Source organism: Mandrillus leucophaeus, unplaced genomic scaffold (genome assembly GCF_000951045.1).
Source record: "Mandrillus leucophaeus isolate KB7577 unplaced genomic scaffold, Mleu.le_1.0 Scaffold318, whole genome shotgun sequence".
NCBI classification, from domain to species: domain Eukaryota; kingdom Metazoa; phylum Chordata; class Mammalia; order Primates; family Cercopithecidae; genus Mandrillus; species Mandrillus leucophaeus.
In genome coordinates this window covers 2,365,812-2,384,133 of record NW_012103343.1, presented here as the reverse complement: position 1 = coordinate 2,384,133, position 18,322 = coordinate 2,365,812, and the positions used below count along the sequence as shown (strand labels likewise).

General features: G+C 40.1%; 1 protein-coding gene across 1 annotated transcript in view; it reads left to right on the top strand.

Annotated features, from left to right (window-relative positions):
• CACNB4 (calcium channel, voltage-dependent, beta 4 subunit) overlaps positions 1-18,322 on the top strand; it is a 160,886-nt gene that overhangs the window by 133,093 nt on the left and 9,471 nt on the right. The window contains exons 9-11 of the mRNA XM_011987850.1: positions 180-289; positions 5,575-5,726; positions 7,396-7,491. Coding sequence (XP_011843240.1) covers positions 180-289; positions 5,575-5,726; positions 7,396-7,491 — 358 coding nt within the window. The remainder of the gene's footprint in view (positions 1-179; positions 290-5,574; positions 5,727-7,395; positions 7,492-18,322) is intronic.

Genomic DNA, 18,322 nt, shown 5'->3' with positions numbered 1-18,322 from the left:
TGCTCTGCTTGCATTCTGATACTAGCCAAAGCCTGTTTAAAACACTTGTGGCCAATGTTTATTATACTGCGGTTCCCCTGTAGTATGTAAATTGGTTATTAAGTACTGTGGTTCTAAATCACTTGGAGAGCCCCATAACATTTTTACTGGCTTGTTCTGTTCTGTGTTCCTATTCATAGGATATCAATAACGAGAGTGACAGCTGACATTTCTCTTGCTAAGAGGTCTGTCCTAAATAATCCCAGCAAGAGAGCAATAATTGAACGTTCGAACACCCGGTCCAGCTTAGGTAAGATGTTCAAATGTGGTACTTCTTCAAGCTGTGCTTACAGACCGGGCTGACACATGGTGCATTTGTGAATGTCTTTGTCAATTTGTTCCCCATTCTGAATGGCGGGAGCACTGAGTACCTGAAGAGAATGCTAGCTATGGCAGGAAGGCAGCAGAGTCTTGCAGTAGCCAGAGCCTGCTGTCTCTCAGCTTTAGTCAGTTAGCTAATTAGTCTGGTGGGAAGAATCCTCAATGGGCTCTCGTAGTCTTTGCCTGCCTAACCACATGAAACCACTCATCTCCACTTTGCTCAGCTTCTCAACGGGGCTAATGATATCTGTCATACCTGAGTCACAGCTGACATGAAAGGAAACGAGGTGTTCAGCCTTCTGAGATCTTTAGAAGAAAAGCTAGATAACAGTGTTCTTGGTGTTGCAAATGGCAATGACCATTAGTAACATGCAGGGACTTTAAACATGTCTTTCCTGGGGTACCAGTCGGAAAGCATCCTAAAATTCCCCATGATGGAGAAGAATAAAAGACTGTAAGTGAGTAGCTCCATCAAGCCATAGGTGAACAGGGCTGTGGAGGATGGAATCACCACCCACAGAAGCAAGTCCATAGTGCTGGTGAATTACATTGTTCATCTGGAAAGCCTGTTCATGGTCTCCACAATTGCCAAGGGTGGTGTATCCGCTCATGACTTCCTAGGATTCTCTTTACATTCATATTCTGAGGGCAACTTGTTTTAACTAGGAAGGATAAGTAGGGCTCTTCCATGCCTTACATTTTTTAAACTGTTGAAATTAGCTCTATAGATGATAGAAAACTAAACAAAATTAAGATTTCCAAGACAGAGTGCATGCCCTAACATCACACTAAGAACCCACTGACCTTGAGCCAAAGATTGTACAATTTGTAAAGAAGGTACAAAGTATTATCTACGTATTCCTGACATGGGATTGGCACATGATCATTGCTAATAAATGTTTGTTGGATGGTTGCTTTGTGAAGGAATACGAAACATACCAAATAGAGTAGTGGTCAGTGCTTGTGAGGGAAAGATCCCAGCGATTAGTGGTCCCTTCTTTAGTCTTGTATTTAGAGCCTTCCACATGCAGAGGGAAGCATGCTCAAAGGCACAGTATTGTGGGAGGAGGTACAATGGCAATGTTGATGGTGAATCCTATTAGGTAATGACTAAAGTTAAATATCATGGGTGACAAGGACATTAAGTTAGGTTGAGGATTTCTCAGATAAACATCAATTCTCTGCTCTCCTGTTTTCTACCCATTTTGTAACTCCTTACAGTGTCTTTGGCTTTTAACTACTCCTTCTTCTAATGTATGGTGAGAGGCTAAAAGATAATTAAAAGCTTAAGCCAGGTTGTCTGACTCCTTTAACCACTGACACCTGCCAAGGGCTTCACCCGTATTCACTGAAGTCATCCTTACAATCCAGTCACCCGCTGTCAGAGTCAGTGGGGTGGATGGGGGGGCAAGTTAGAGTAAACAAGAAGAAACAAAGTATATCTCAGCTCGTGGTTTTTACCTTTACCCTTTAAAGTCATATACCCACAACCATTGGAGTTAATTTCATGGCAATCTGTTAATATTATAATAACCACAATGTGATCCATTTGTGTGCTTATTCATGCACATTTGTAGATTGCTTCATCAAATGTTTATTGAACACTTGTTATGTGCCATGCATTACACTAGACTTAGGAAATACAGACATATCCCACACACAGTGTCTTACCCGTGGGCAAAGAGACAGAAGGGACAGATGGTTAGAATACCTGTGACAGTGGAATTATGAACAAAGAGCTGGGGTATAAAGAAGAGTAGGGGGTAGGAGATGTGTGAGAAGACTTCTCAGGAGTTATATTTGAGCTGGTTCTTCAAGGCAGGAGTGTACAAAGACATTGACATGTAAACAAAAATGTATTGTTGAGAAAGAAGTAGATTTGTGTATAGCATGCTTAGAACAGGGAAGTTGGGGGTGTGATTTGAGAGGAACAGAAGAGACTGAAAAAGACCGAGGCCAATGTGTTGGGGTTCTAATGTGCCTTGCTAAAGAGATCTCCAAAATAGATCCCATGCAATGTTAATTTTACAACATAGTAATAGTTGTTACATTCAGAATGTTTTCCATTGTCAAATAAATTTGGAAATGATGGATTAAACTGACAGGTTTCTTCTCTGCAAGACCCTTAGAGCCTTGAAGATGTAAAGGGTAATGCATGTTTGAAATTCTAAAGAGAAGCTAGTATGGTATGCAATATATCCCTTGCACAAAACCCCCTTCTTCCCATAGGATATCTTATGAGAGTATTGTTCCAGAGTACTCACTTTGGGAAATGTTGCTTTGGGCCTGGGGAGCCACTGAAGTGTTTTAAGCATGGGAGAAATATGAACAGGTTTGGGTATAAGGAATATCATTTGTGACAGAGATCCTGGAGAGAGGTGGGCCCAAATCAGTCATGATCAGTTTATAGAAGTGTTCATCGAGGTCCTCTAGCATCATAGTCCATGACTCCCCAGGGCTCCATTTGACTAGAATAGGATTACGAGGAAACCTTCATTGGAACCCCTCTGAGAATCAGTCCAAGTAGCCAGCATTGTTTGGTTTGGCTGAGATCTTTAAAAAAAAAAAAAAAAGAGAGAGAGAGAGAGATGGCTATATAGATAAATGTGCCTCACAGATAAAATGTATTTATTTACATTCTGTATACGTATTATCCAAACATTGGGCTCACCCCAGTATTTAATGTGGCCTTCTCCAGCATCCCTCCTGGCTTGTTCTGCCCAAGCACCTCCCTTCTTCTGCCCAAGTGCCCATGGCCTAAGAGTTTTGTGTTGGTTAAGCAGTAGGTATCGCTGCCCTTGCTCCTGGCAGAAACCACACTTAACCTCACCGCTGGTGCAGAGTAAATAAGGTTCAGGTATTTCTGAGTCACTTACACAGAAACTCAGAGTGCCTTGAGGGTTATTTGTACCAGGGCAGTCCAGTTCGCGTCAATGTCTTTTTGCTGCTTCCGAAAATATTGTATTCATATTTGAGGCTTAAGAAAACATAGGCTTGCTCACATATAGTCCTAGCCAGGAGCTCCCATAAGCCAGTGACAGTTTAATGAAAACAGCAAATGGAAAACATACCCTGACATCCTGAGGCTGAAATTTACTACAGTAAAAATTGACTTTATTTTCCAAACTTCCTTCTGAAGAAACATTTCTTTTAAAACTTTCTGACGTGTGAGAAAAAAGGGGACAAATATGTTACATTACTAACAAATGTAGAATATGATTTCAGAAGAATTTGACAAATAAGCCCACTTTGTTTTCATTAATATCCTGAAAGCTAGTCCCCTTTCCAAGCAATGTGAAGTCTTTCAGGCCATTGGTATTAGATAACTTGAAAAGTGATATGTTGACTCTTCAAATGCATCCTTTTTAATACAGATCATGCCTTAAACTTCAGTGATTCTATGGGAAATAAGAATTTTATGCAATCAGGCAAAACATGAGAAAATAGATTTTCATAATAGTCTTGAGGATTCCTGACCCTGCATACCTTGTCAATCCTTTTGGTTAAGGAAGGGAGAATTTTTCGGTGGGCAATGTGAGCTTGAATTTACACTAAATAAGCAAAGCAAATCACAAACACTTTTCAGTGAGGGTAGTTACAGCAACATTACCTTTTCCCTAGGCCATCTTTAGGATCATCTAAGGCCGGGTACAGTGGCTTACACCTGTGATGCCAACACTTCAGGAAGCCAAGGCAGGAGGATTGCTTGGACTTCAGAGTTCAAGGCCAACCTGGGAAACTTAGTGAGACCCTGTCTCTACAAAAAACAAAAAATTTAGCCAGGCACAGTGATGTCCACCTGTAGTCCCAGCTACTCTTCAAGCTGAGGTGGGAGGATCACTTGAGCCCAGAAAGTTGAGGCTGCAGTGAGCCTTGACTGTACCACTGCACTCCAGCATGGGCCACAGAGTGAGACCCTGTCTCTAAAAATTAATAATAATAATTTAAATTAGATAGTTTTGTGTACTCTATGTACTTTGGACCAAATTACAGCATTGTTTGGTCAAATCTATAGCCAAAAAATAAAAATAAAAAAACAAAATCAGCTGGGCACAGTGGCTCATGCCTGTAGTCCCAGCACTTTGGGAGACCAAGGTGGGTGCATCACTTGAGATCAGGAGTTCGAGAGTTCAAGACCAGCCTGGCCAATATGGCTAAACCTTGCCTCTACTAATAATGCAAAAGTTAGCTGGGCATGGTGGTGTGTGCCTATAATCCCAGTTATGTGGGAGGCTGAGGTATAAGAATCACATGAATTGGGAGGTAGAGGTTACAGTGAGCCAAGATCATGCCACTGCACTCCAGCCTAGGCAACAGAGTAAAACCGTATCTCAAAAATGAAAACAAATTAATTTCTCTGAAAATCAAGTATAATTCAGACTTTGGGCATGATCCAATAAGTCAGGTAATTTATAAACTATATATAAAATTTTTTTTTATATTTCAGAAAGCCATGTCCTATATTGATTATCTGTTTTCCTTAAAAACAAAAAACAAAAAACAAAAAACAAAAAAACAAAAAAAAAACTGTATTGCTTCAGACATTTGAAAAGAGTAGATTTTTCATTTGACTAGACTCATGCACAGATTTGGGTCACTTGGCTATTATAGCCAGCCAGAGAGATTTGCATCTAGATGCATTGCAGCATTTTAATATAATTGGCCTTACTTTTTGTTCTTAATACTGAAGCTAATTATGCCTTAGAGCAAGTACACTGGCTCTCATACTTAAATCTAACTAGACTTAGTAATATGATTAGCTTTAAGGATAGATTCAGAGCAGTTAACCAGTGGTACAAAAATGTGCATATCAGTCAAAACAGATGAGTTGTGGGTTTTTTTTTTTTTAAGCATGTCCACAAAGTATTAGTATATACTTTGTTGATAGAAATATTTCAGTGTAATTTGCTTTCCATGTGATGTTGCTTTGCACATATATTTCAGTTGTTTTCTCAATGTGGTTTCAGCTTCTATGGCTAACATTAAAGTTTTTTAGAACAAAACAACAATCAAAAACAACATAAAAGAATTGTCGTAGGTATATAAACAGCTAAATATTATGTTGACTAGAAGAAGTCTGAGAGCCATCTGTGAAAATTTAAAATATTTTATTTTGTAATGTAGACCAACATATCTGAAAATATACTATATCTTTCTAATGTAAGAACTAATTCATAACAATAACCAGGATCTATTTATTATTTTTCCTTTTAGCGGAAGTACAAAGTGAAATTGAAAGAATCTTTGAGTTGGCAAGATCTTTGCAACTGGTCGTTCTTGATGCAGACACCATCAATCACCCAGCACAACTTATAAAGACTTCCTTAGCACCAATTATTGTTCACGTAAAAGTCTCATCTCCAAAGGTAATTAGCTCCTTTCTGTCTTAAAGGTTAGAAGTGCGTCTTTTAAAAATGTGCTTTGCTCTGTGATTTTTTGTTAGTGGACAAGGAGAACATCTTGCTGATTATTAATAAGCACATTTAAAATCTTTCCACAGTGTACAGATTCTATGAATTTTCAGATAGTGGAGAATATAATAGTTCATTTCTTCTAAAAGCTACTATTGTAGATCCCAAACCAGACAGTTATGCAAGTGTTTAATAAAAACAAAACATTAAGACAGATGTGGAAAAGTGTAGACTCTGGCTTATCATACTATATTGGTAAATTTCTTGGATACTGTTGATTCCTGTGTCACCCATACTCTGTACCTAGTTGAGAGAGTACATCTATATTTATCAAAAAAGGTATCTATATTGATCATATATAAAATAGAATATCACTGTTTAAACATCTCCTATGGAAGTATTATAGACCCTGATTTGTGCTTAGGTTGAGTTCTTGAAAGAATGTAGTTATTCCATGGTAAGCACAATGGGAAATTTGCTTTGTATCTTTATGGCACTGTGGGAGATAAAAATAAAAGTGAAATAGCCCCAAATTAGTTTCCTTTGATTTGGATGTTCTTTCATTTTTAAAACAGGATATTGTTCTTAAAAAGTTAATGTGAAATGGATGCCCTTGGGAAATACCATCTTAATAATCAGTTTCTTCTCTGTGCCTCCTAGTGTATTTTGGTGCCTAAATACAAATTCAACTGCCAACCAGCATGGCAGTCTCCTCTCATGGGCGGAGAATGTCTAAAGAAGCTGTACTCTCCTCCAAATTTTCTGAGATCCTATCCTTCCATCTACCTGTGCAGACACTGCTTTGGTGCAGTGGACTTGGGAATCCTGAGCAAACTAGGGCCTTTTGAGAATCAGTAGAGTGAATTGAAATTACTGCTGGGGATTCCAGCACTTCACTGCAGTGCAGGAGAGTTCAGCCCTTCCCACTGCCCGTGACACTGTCGTGTCCTTAAGTGCAAGAACAGGAGTTCCCAGACCCTATGTCCTGTGGTATTATAGAGCTCATAGATTAACACTGCAGGGGAAGGGCCATGGGAGATGGCAGTATATGGCCAAATGCAGTTAACAGCGGTAGCCAAAAGACATAGATATATCACTGGTTTACATGTAGCAATATACCAATACAAATGTTTTGCTTGGATCCCTAATCACAGAATAGTCTGATTATTTTAAAATTAAACTGAAATGTCCCATTAATAATTGGAGACAAAAATAACCAAAGATGTAAATGACTCTGACATTTATCTGACATGGAGATAGTGAGCTAAAACATTATTCAACTGAATAATATTAAAGTATTACTTAACATAAATGACCTGGTACAGTCCACTTCCTCCATTTTTGCAGGGCTCTCTTTGAAATCTCTGGGGAAAATCTAGGGTGGGAACTCAGGCTCCTACTGAGACTTCACTCAGAGTTGGAATAGGATGAACATATCAAATCCATGGAACTGAGAGCCAATGTAAGCAGATGACATCATTACAGGTTTAAATATATGATTTCTCACACTGCATTTCCTCTCTTATAATGCTCAGGGCCAAGCAGACCATTAAAAAGATCCTGGCTTATTTGATTTTCTTTTAACTCATCTACAATACCTGAGGTTCATGTCTTCTTCTATCAGGTTTTACAGCGGTTGATTAAATCTAGAGGAAAGTCACAAAGTAAACACTTGAATGTTCAACTGGTGGCAGCTGATAAACTTGCACAATGTCCCCCAGTAAGTATGATCATTTTTTGTCTTCATCATTCTTGACTTGTTAGAAGAGGGTGTTTTTTTTGTTTTTTTTTTTTCATGTTGTCGTTTTCATTCTAAAATGATGGTGATGATGGTATGTTGTCATCTAAAAGATTTCTTGGAACAAACTGCTGCTGTTATGTTGCTTGTATTCAAGCATCCAGATGTGGATGGTGTTTGCCTTGTAATAAGATATGATCTTAGTGTCCGGGGTCTGCTCTCCTCACTGCTACCTTGTTGGCTTTGCAAACATGCAGCAAACCATTTAGCATTCAGCCTCCAGTCATGTGGATATGCTTAAGAAGAGAACAAAAGAAAACATACCTATTTTACCTTCCTTTAACTTTTCTGCAAGAAAATTCCAGCAGGCATAAAAGATTATAACACTGAAGGTCAAGAATTGATTGGAACTAGAGAGGCCCTGTGGTTATAGTAGATGAAAGAGTCAGGGCTGAGTGAGATGAAAAACGAAATTATAGCAACTCTTCTTCTGGTGCCATTGCCAGAAAACAGCTGCTAGGTTGGAAGGTGAGCAATGGCGGGCTGGGGTGGGAGAGGGAACTGCTATCACATGGCACTGGGTCCCCAGTGGCCAGTCTCTCCACTTTTTCCACTGACTTACTATTTCTGTGTCTATGTAAAGGAAATAACTGTCCTTCTTACTCAATGGATTCATTAGATTGTTTTATATAGTTGTGTAAGATTGTTTAAGCTCTATGGAAGCATGAAATCTGATTCAAATGTTTAGAGAGGCAACACAGCATAACCTGTAAAAGCACAGACTCTGGAGCCAGATATTTGGGTTTTGAATCCACAGTGACTCGTTATGTAATCTTGGGCAAGTACCTATCTCATGGGATTGGTGTAAGGATTGAGTGAATGAATACGTGGTAAAGCTGTTAGAACAGTGCCAGGCACATAAGAAGCACCATCTAAGTTTTCTTATTATAATTACTGGATACATTTTGCGTGATGTCATGTCCGGTCCAGTAGACTCTGTAAGAACCTGTGCCTCTCTGGCTCACTGTTGTATGTCAGTTCCCTATCATAGTAGACCCATAATATATATTTGTGGAATGAGTGAATGAATGAAAGGATGGTCAGACAATAAGAGTAATAATACATCCTTTCATTCGATGCTTACAATGGGCCAGACAGTGTGCTAGATGCTTTACACAGACTATCTCTAATCTTCACAGTTACCTAGTGAGATCGGCCATATTATCCCCATTTTATAGTTTAGGCAACTGAAAACAGAGATTAAACGATTTCCCTAAGGTGACATAGCAAATTAGGATTCAATCTATTCTAGATCTATCTGGCTCCAAAGACAATTTCCTACTCTGTAACCCATCCACCCATACACAAATGTACCTGGTTACCTACCCCGAAGATAATTTGATAGCTTGGAGCATGGCATGCTCTGTTAAGAAGTTTAACTTCACGCTGCCTGCTAATGAAGCCCAATTATACAGTGGAATGTATGATTAAAGCACTGAACAATACAGGAGAATGTATTGTCCAGCCCTGACCTTTTAATGTTTCACAGTTGAAGGAAGATAATCTTTGTTGTCTAGCTATCAAAAGCCAAGAACTACGTTATTATTTCCAATTTTTGGAACAATCTTATAAGGATAATTGTATCAGTTTGGTCTTCTGGGAAGCAGACACCTAAATGGAATTAGAAATGCCAGAGATATATTGGAGAAATTTTATTTTTATGAAAATACGTTTATTAACATTTATTCTAATAATTACTAGAGAAAATTCTTGTGACCTATTAAATTTGAGGGATTTTAGCTGCTGAGAGGGTTGATCATTGAGTAGTTGTACATGTAATATGGTTTGTTACATCTGAAATAGCTGGAACCAAGAAAAGATATATGCATCTGTAAAAGCAAGTAATACAATGAACTACCTTAGGACTTGTATCCAGGTCAGAGATTTCAAACAGCTCCATTACTGGAAAGACAGACTTGCCTTACCATTATCTCAGTAGGATAAACACTTTCTCTTTTTATGTAGTTGGTAAGATAACTTGGAATTTTAAACAGGCAGTCTGGATGGATGAGGTTACCTTGTACTTAACATTTTCTAAACACTGTTTACTTTATTAAACATATTCAATTGATACTGTCCAGATGGTAGTAATGCTGAGAAGGAATCATATCCTCTATTTTGGCATGTGGGAAGAAATCTTTGGATTATAAAAACCAGTAGTAACCTTAAAAAGTGCCTGCATTAGCCCCTGTTTTACTGCAAGACCGTAATTATAATTGTCATCCAAAGACTGGTGATCACTGTGTCGTTTTAATTCCTTTAGGAGAATTTGCAACTTACTTAATTGGCCACCGTATCTCCAGTCTGAAAAGTCAGCAAATTACATTGGCAGAGTATCACATTACTAAGAAATGAAAGGCAACAGTTTTTGGGAAGGGAAGTCTGTAAGAGCACTGAAAAAAGTTAACTCTGTAGCCAGAAGAATTAATCCTAGCTCCAGGGACTATTGAAGCAAAAAGAGACTTTAAAGAGCACCCAGTATAGCATTTCCTAGACTATATTATTTATAATATGGGTCCCATGTGATATCAGTAAGCGTTATGGGAAAATAATCCTGATACCAAAAATGTTTGAGAAAACACTTATGTGAACAAAGGTAGTCTGGTTTCTTCACTACGGAACCCTGAATATGCCAATGTGTGTTTTATATCTCCAATAGGACAAATAGTATGCAGAGCTTCCCCTAAAATTGTGACTACAGATCTACTTTTCCATTGAGTATCCTATGGGTCCAGTGGAACATGTCTAGGGAAAGATTGACTTAGTCCAATCTCCTCATTTTACAAATGATGGAACTGAGACCAAGAGAACTGGCTTTTCAAAGGTTATATGCCTGGGTGAAAGTCAGCTTAAGATCTCTTTCTCCTAGTCTAGCAAGACTAGATGATGAACGGCAACATGTCAGTTATATATTCTCCTGGAAAGAAAAATATGGGTTTTGGCCGGGTGCAGTAGCTCATGCCTGTAATCCCAGCACTTTGGGAGGACGAGGCGGGTGAATCACAAGGTCAGGAGTTTGAGACAAGCTTGACCAACACAGTGAAACCCCCTCTCTACTAAAAATACAGAAATTAGCTGGGCATGGTGGCACGCACCTGTAATCCCAGCTACTCAGGAGGCTGAGGCAGAATTGCTTGAACCTGGGAGGCGGAGGTTGCAGTGAGCTGAGACGATGCCACTGCACTCCAGCCTGGGCGACGGAGCAAGACTCCGTCTCAAACAAAAAAGACAAGAAAAGTATTGGGTAAGGCTTTTTCTAGGAGATAGATCAGAGAGATCAGTAAACTTTTTAAGTAAAGGGCCAGATAGTAATATCTTAGGCTTTGTGGGCTACACAGACCGCTTTGCAAAAATCCTCATCTCTGTTCTTGAGCAGGAAAGCAAACATAGACAGTGTGTAAAGAAATGGGTGTAGCTGTGTTCCAATCAAACTTCATAGAGGCATGAGAGGCCTGATTTAGCCAGCAAACTGAAGTTACCCCCTTGTTCTAGGACCAAGCTGTGGTTATCTATTACTATGCAATAAAATAACCACCAAAACTTAGTGACTTCAAACAATGGCCACTCGTGGTATTCAGCTGGCAGCTGACCTGGTACCTTAGCAGGAATGACTGAAGGCTGGGCTCCGCCAGCTCTTTTTGGATACAGGCTTCTTACATGGCAGCTCCAGGCTCCAAGAGCAAAGATTCCAATCTCTTATGGCCTGGGCATAGATACCAGACCGCATCATTTCCACAGCATTCTGTTTTTCAAAATAGTCACAAAGAGCAGGGTGCAGTGGTGAGTGCCTGTAGTCCCAGCTACTCAGGAGGTTGAAGCAGGAGGATCACCTGAGCCCGCGAGTTCAACGCTGCACTGAGCTGTGATTGTGCCACTGCCCTTCAACCTGGGAGACATACTGAGACCCTGTCTCTGAAAGGAAATTTTAAAAAATTAGCTGGGCATAGTCCTAGCTACTTGGTAGGCTGAGGTGGGAGAATTGCTTGAACCCAGGGATTGGAGCTGCAGTGAGCCAGGATTATGCCACTGCACTCCACCCGACAGAATGAGACTTGTCTCTTAAAAAAAAAAAAAAAGTCACAGAGGCTGCCTAAATTCAAGGAGAGGGAATATAAGTCTTCATCTGCATGAGGAAATGTCAAGGAATTTGTGACCATTTAAAATCTGTCATGGACAATAAGATGAGTGGGGAAAATGGGCTCCTGGATAGTTGTACTTTGGAAGAGGGGGGACTTTCCTCTCATTGCCCATTCGGAATTCGCAGAAGAAAAGATGGGATGCAGACAAAAGGGGGCCTATGGGAACAGGACTGGCAAACCCATCTCATTTTTTTTTTAATATGACCAGGCTGATTTTATATTGCCATTACACATCTATACACTATATTGTTTTTATTTCTTTTTGCTTCTACCAAGTATTGGTATTCTTTTTCTCTTCAGATAAGTTGAGAATAGTATATTTTTTAAGAAGGCCAAGTATAAACGTCCCCAGTACTATGGTAATAAGAAGAAAAGCTGAGAGAGACAATTGAACATATAAATGAAATGTAATCCTTTAATCCTACTTAGTTACAATCTGGCTTGTGTTTCCCAAGAGCTGACCCTGTGGCAGTTTGAGCTGTGTAATGTTTTTGTGTGTGTAAAATGACATTGATCGATCTTCCTGGGAGAAGGGAACTCATCTCCTCAGTAGAGTCTTGCAAACCTCTAACGTTACAGTAACCATGGTAGCTCTCTTCTGTCACCCTTTATTTTCCACTGCTGAAAGGACTCAGATTTATCCTATGAAACACAAGAATTCTGGAGCGAATGATAGTGCCCAGTTATCCTTGATCAGATTGCTCTCACAGTAGTAATTTTCCACTACCCTCTTCCAGTCATTTTATTTGAATTATTTAGAATCGTGTGGATTTACCTGTCTATTTGAAGTGCTCTCCTCATTGGTGCATTCATTATTCACAGCCCCTGGATGTCCACAGTTTAAGTCCTAACACTGCTTTTGAAAAGGAAGGTAATCAATTTCAGATGTCTGCTTCATGAAACAAGACCACATGGGATCCAGTTTCTCTCAGCCCAAAGGGGACTACACCTTTTCCAGGGATTTCAGCCACTGGACTTGGGTATATCAAGTTAGGGGTAGTTCATTCCCACCACTGCTATGATCTAACACATCCAATTAATCTGACTTTAACAAAAGCATGGGATGCCTTTTCTGTAGGCACTAATGTTGGTAGATGGTGTAATGTTTGAAGAATACAAGTGGACAGGATGGAGGGGTGTGGGGAGAAAAACATGTTTGGGTTCACAACAAGTGTCACAAATTATCAAGAGAGAGGAAGTCAAAAGAATCAAACTTACATATTTTTTTGCCCTCATTTTACCCTCACTAATTACTGGTAAAAATTATGATGATCTTTCCTGTTTAGCTCATTAAAGTGGAAACTGCCTGGGACTAACTGCTAGAGCCCAGTACTATTGGCACCCCGGCTGGAGTGCAGTGGTGCGATCTGAGCTCACTGCAGCCTCCGCCTTCTGGGTTCAAGTGATTCTCCTGCCTCAGCCTCCCAAGTAGCTGGGACTACAGGCATGTGCCACCACGCCCAGCTAATTTTTGTATTTTTTAAAAGAAGAGATAGTCTCGAACTCTTGACCTCAGGTGACCTGCCCACCTTGTTCTCCCAAAGTGCTGGGATTACAGGTGTGAGCCGCTGCACCCATCATAGATCTTTTAAAAGCCCTTCAACTCGGAGTCTAATTTCCCATCATTAGTTGAGCAGTGAGTTAAGTACTCAGAATCTCAAAAGCTTTAATAATGTAAAGAATGGAGTTTTGATATGAAAGAAACATTGGTTGATTATTTTTATAATTAGCATTACATGTTGTACCATTCAGCCGCTTTATTTTACTGAAAAGTACTTGCCAGTCCTTTTTTTTTGTGCGTGGTTTGTTTTGTTGAGACAGGGTCTCGCTCTGTTGTTCAGGCCGGAGTGCGGTGGTGCAATCGTGACCTCCCCAGCTCAAGCAATTCTTTCACCTCAGCCTCCCCAGTAAGAGTCCATAGGAATGCACCACTAAGCCCAGCTGATTTTTTGATTTTTTGTAGAAACAGGGTTTTGCCCTGTTGCCTGGGCTAGTCTTGAACCCCTGGGCGCAACTGATCCTCGTGCCTTGGCCTCCCAAAGTGCTGCCTTTTTTTTTTTTTTGGTGTCAGTTTCAGGGTTATTTTACAATAACAAGGAAATAAAAGTATGCTCACCCATATTATTTCTTTTTACCACTTAGAAATAAGAAAAATGCCCGACATGCAGTTTTATCTATGTACAACAAATAAATGTAAAGCAATGCATATAATTATAATTATTATTATATGCATGGGAGAGTTTTGGTACATTTAGTCCCCTGTCTAGCTAATATTCAGTAATGAACCAACTTTAAAAAGTGAAGTTCAGGCACAGTGGCTTATGCCTGTAATCCCAGCACTTTGGGAAGCTGAGGCAGGTGGATCACTTGAGCCCAGGAGTTCGATATTAGCCTGGGCAACATGGGGAAAACCCATCCCTACCAAAAACTACAAAAAATTAGCTGGGTGTGGTGGTGCATACCTGTAGTCCCAGTTACTCAGGAGGCTGAGGTGCGAGAATCACCCGAGCTCCAGAGATAGAGGCTGCAGTGATCGGAGATTACGCCACTGCACTCCAGCCTGGGTGTGGGAGTGAGACCCTATCTCCAAAAAAAAAAGTTAAAATTAAACTTCAAAATTAGTTTCTACATTTTATATACTTTTTATTAAAAATATTCAATAGCTGCTTCCTAGATTAAAAAAATCAGACAATATACGTTAGTTTTAATGAGATTCTCCCCAACGTGCTAGAAAATATGTATTTTATAGTCATTAAGGAAGACTTACCCAGTGTCTTTATATATCTTCCCTCCAAAAAGAATTGAAAAGAAATAAATGAAATATGCTTCATTTCCTCCAGGTAGGACTTGAAGAGCACTGCATCTTCTGTAAAAAGTAGGGCGACCCACCGTTTGCTCAGGATTTTCAAGGTTTAGCAGGGATAGTCTCATCCCAGAAACACTGAGATCCCCAGCAACCACAATAATTGGTCACCCTAATTCAGATGGCTTCCCTAGTAAAGAGTGTTACATCTTACTGTGTTAATGGAGAACCAAACGGTTGGTTAAATACTGTTTTTTTTAAGACCTTGCAAGTATTCATTTCCATTTTATTCACTTTCAGTCTTTCTTCCCCTTTCTTTCTTCTCTGCCATTTTAGCTCTCATAAATGAGAGCTAAATGAGCTCTCCACTAAATGAGCTAGAGGCATGTCTTTCACTCTGGGTTATTTACAGTGCTTTTATTTTATTTTTTAATTTTCTTGAAAGAGCTTATCCAGAAAGGGAGCCTAATGTGCCTGATGTTTTGATGGTTGATTTGATTCTCCTATTCACTACTTATTTACTTTGGCAGCCACACCATTCTGCCTACCTCAGCTGAAGAGAACATCCCATCATAGAAGGGCAGAGGTGTTCCCTGTGGCCGTGCTTTGAAAACAGCTCAGCGATGCCCTTCTCTTGGGCTGCACCAAGGGCATGGTATCACTGAGTTGGTAACTGTTCGCTGCCTGGGACTTCTGCTGATTTGGAGCTCTCTGCATCCATAGCCCATGCTGCAGGCCACGTATTGCATAGTAAGGAGTTGACTGCACTTGAACCTTTAAATTTATGAAAAATTGGCAAAGCTGGTTTGCATAATTCATTGGGTTGCTTCTCTTTGCATTTCTTGTATGATTTTTAAAAATTGTTTTCCCCTGATACTGAGTTTCTATCACTCTGGTCTACTCAGCTGTGTTATTTCCTAAACAGCTAAAGAGAAAAATTGTCACAGATACACAGGCTGTGAAATTCTTCCTAGTTGAAAATAAGCCACATATGTCAGTATTCATTCAGAAGCAGAAATTTGCTTTTCTCTGTGTTTTTTGAAAGCCTAAAAGCAGTTTCAAGTCATCTTCCAACCTATATCTGTCTTTTAGCAGTGCAAAAGCAGTTTCCTAGAAATGACGGAGGCTTAAGCACACAGCCATGTGCTGATACATACAAATTCTATCCATTCATTGGCAAAGAGAAGTGCTTTATTAAACTTAGGGTAATTAAATGTGCCACTATGTCTACAACAGTGACAATGTAACAAGTAGAACGGCCAAGTAGATATAAACCTTATTCAAATAACATTCTGCCATAGGTGCTGCTTACCCTCCTTGGGCTTTGCAGTCCTGGCTGTGAATGTCAGGACCCATCCAGCCCAGGTATCCTTGGAAGGTTTTTCAGTTTGGCACTTTAAGAAACAGCAAGAAAATGACTTGTTGAGACTAATCAAACCCATATTATATGAGACCTATGTAATTAAATTTTATGTTTCACATAAATAAAATGATATAAACAACCAACTCCAGATCACATAAAGTGTAGAACTTGCAGCACACTTTAGCCTGGAATGACTGAGAGACTGGTCCTTTGTTCTGGTGCTGCCTCGTTTCCTCTTTCTTCCTCCTGTGCCATCTGAGCCTGTGGATGTTCTTTGGGGTATAGCTGTCCTTGTCTCACTCAAGTCAGCACCTCGCTGCTTCTATTTATGTCAAAGTATCATGGACAGTTCTGATATTCTATATTTGTTACTGCTGAACGTTTACACAAGTGGGGGAGGGGCTTTTGATTGCAAGAGACAAGGAATTCCCTTGGGTTACTTTAGGGGAAAACGGGATTTATTGTAAGCCTGTATGTTGACAGAAACTCTAGGCAGTAGCTGCTTTCCCTGGCCCTCATGGCTATATGGTCTCTTTCTTCCATTGTGCCTCTGCTTCTCTTTTTTTGTTTTATTCTCGTCCCTCTACAGATAACATTCTTTGGCTTACTCATAACTTCCCCTTCCTTGTAAGTTCAGTTTTCACACATCTCTCCAAGCCTCCTTCTAAATCCAGAACTTTATGCTGCAGCTCCAAACGTTAACTGGCTCAGTCTCTTTATTTTTCTGAATTAAAGTCCCAGCGTGACATAGATTATTATGGATTTTAATACTTACCTCTCCTTCCACACTTTATGCTTTTTGAGCGTAAGATGTTGCCTGTTTTCCTTGCCACGGTATACCCACAGTGCCTAGAAGAAAATAGGGACTGAGTAAATATTTTATGAATGAATAAAATATGCAAAAAAATCTGAAATTTACTAATAACTGTTCTTGGTTGGGGGTAATTTTCCACCTGAGTTGAACTGGCTGAGTCTTCTCAAACATGAGTCCATTTGGACTGAAGTCATCTTATTCTTTTCCTAGTCCTGTTCCAAGAACCCCAAATGGCTTTCCAATTTAAGGCCAAAATTTTCCATAAAAACTGATGTGATGAAACATTTAAATAGTAGATGTTGGGAGAGAGATTGTTTCCATGGTGACTTCTGCTTCAGGAGTCCTTGCTCTAAGTACAGAAGAGAATGACTGAACTGAGACCCCATGAACTTCACATCATCCAGTTGCCATTAACCTAAATTCAGCCAGCTTTATCAGTGCCGATGGCAGTGACCCTGTCTTGGATTCATTCCTGGGAGGTTCTTATTTTGGTAAAATGAGTTCATAAAAGCAGATGAAGGTGGTGGGAAAGGCATTTCAATCCTTCTATTGAAAGTTGAGATGTGAGCCGGGCATGGTGACTCATGTCTGTAATCCCAGCACTTTGGGAGGCCAAGGCAGGAGGATTGCTGGAGCCCAGGAGTTTGAGGCCAGCCTGGGCAACACGGTGAGATCTTATCTCTACAAAAAGTTAAAAAAAATTAGGCAGGTGCAGTGGTGCATGTCTGTGGTCCCAGCTACTCAGGAAGCTGAGGTGGGAGGATCGCTAGAGCCCAGGTGTTCCAGGCCGCAGTGAGTTGTGTTTGCTCCAGTGCACTCCACCCTGGGCCACAGAGCAACACTCTTTCTGAAAGAAAAGAAAAGAAGAGAAGAGAAAAGAAAGTTGAGATGTGCTAACACTTACCTGTGGAATGACTTTTCTCTTCGTGTGGTGCCAAAGTTTTCTGATTTCCCTCTGAAGAGTGTATGTCTGGGGTATATCCTGTCTGTATTCCCAGCCAAACTGTAATGACAGGGGGGCCACCCTGCTCCTCTGGGGCAGAACAGCTTCCTAAGTCCAGACCAGATGTTGAACAATGGCCTTACTGTCCAAAACATGGACAGCAGATACTCCTTTTGTGACCCCCTGCTTTCCCCAATTAAACACCCCTTGTTCTTTTTTAACCATTTCACAAAATGCTCTTGTGGTAGCAAACCACTGCCATGTGGTTTTCTGTTATTAATCCTAAACTTTCTTTCCTTGGTGTTTTATCTTAAGACATATAATGTTATTTTCACAAGCATTCTGAAAATTATCTAAGTAAATGTTATTCCCTTCAACATAGTTACCTTAGGAGAAGAAATATTTATTCCAATGATGTGGTCATTGCCCAAAACATGTCTAGAACTCCCTTCTCAGTGCCACAAACTTGCTTCTCTCATATTCTGAAGCGTGCAGAGTGCAGCTCTATAGGAATATATGGCTAAAGATGTGAATACACACGGGTTTTCACTATATTTTGCCTATAACACATTTACACTTACTTTATCTTTTTCTTTCTAAATAATGAAAGAGGCCGGGCGCGGTGGCTCAAGCCTGTAATCCCAGCACTTTGGGAGGCCGAGACGGGCGGATCACGAGGTCAGGAGATCGA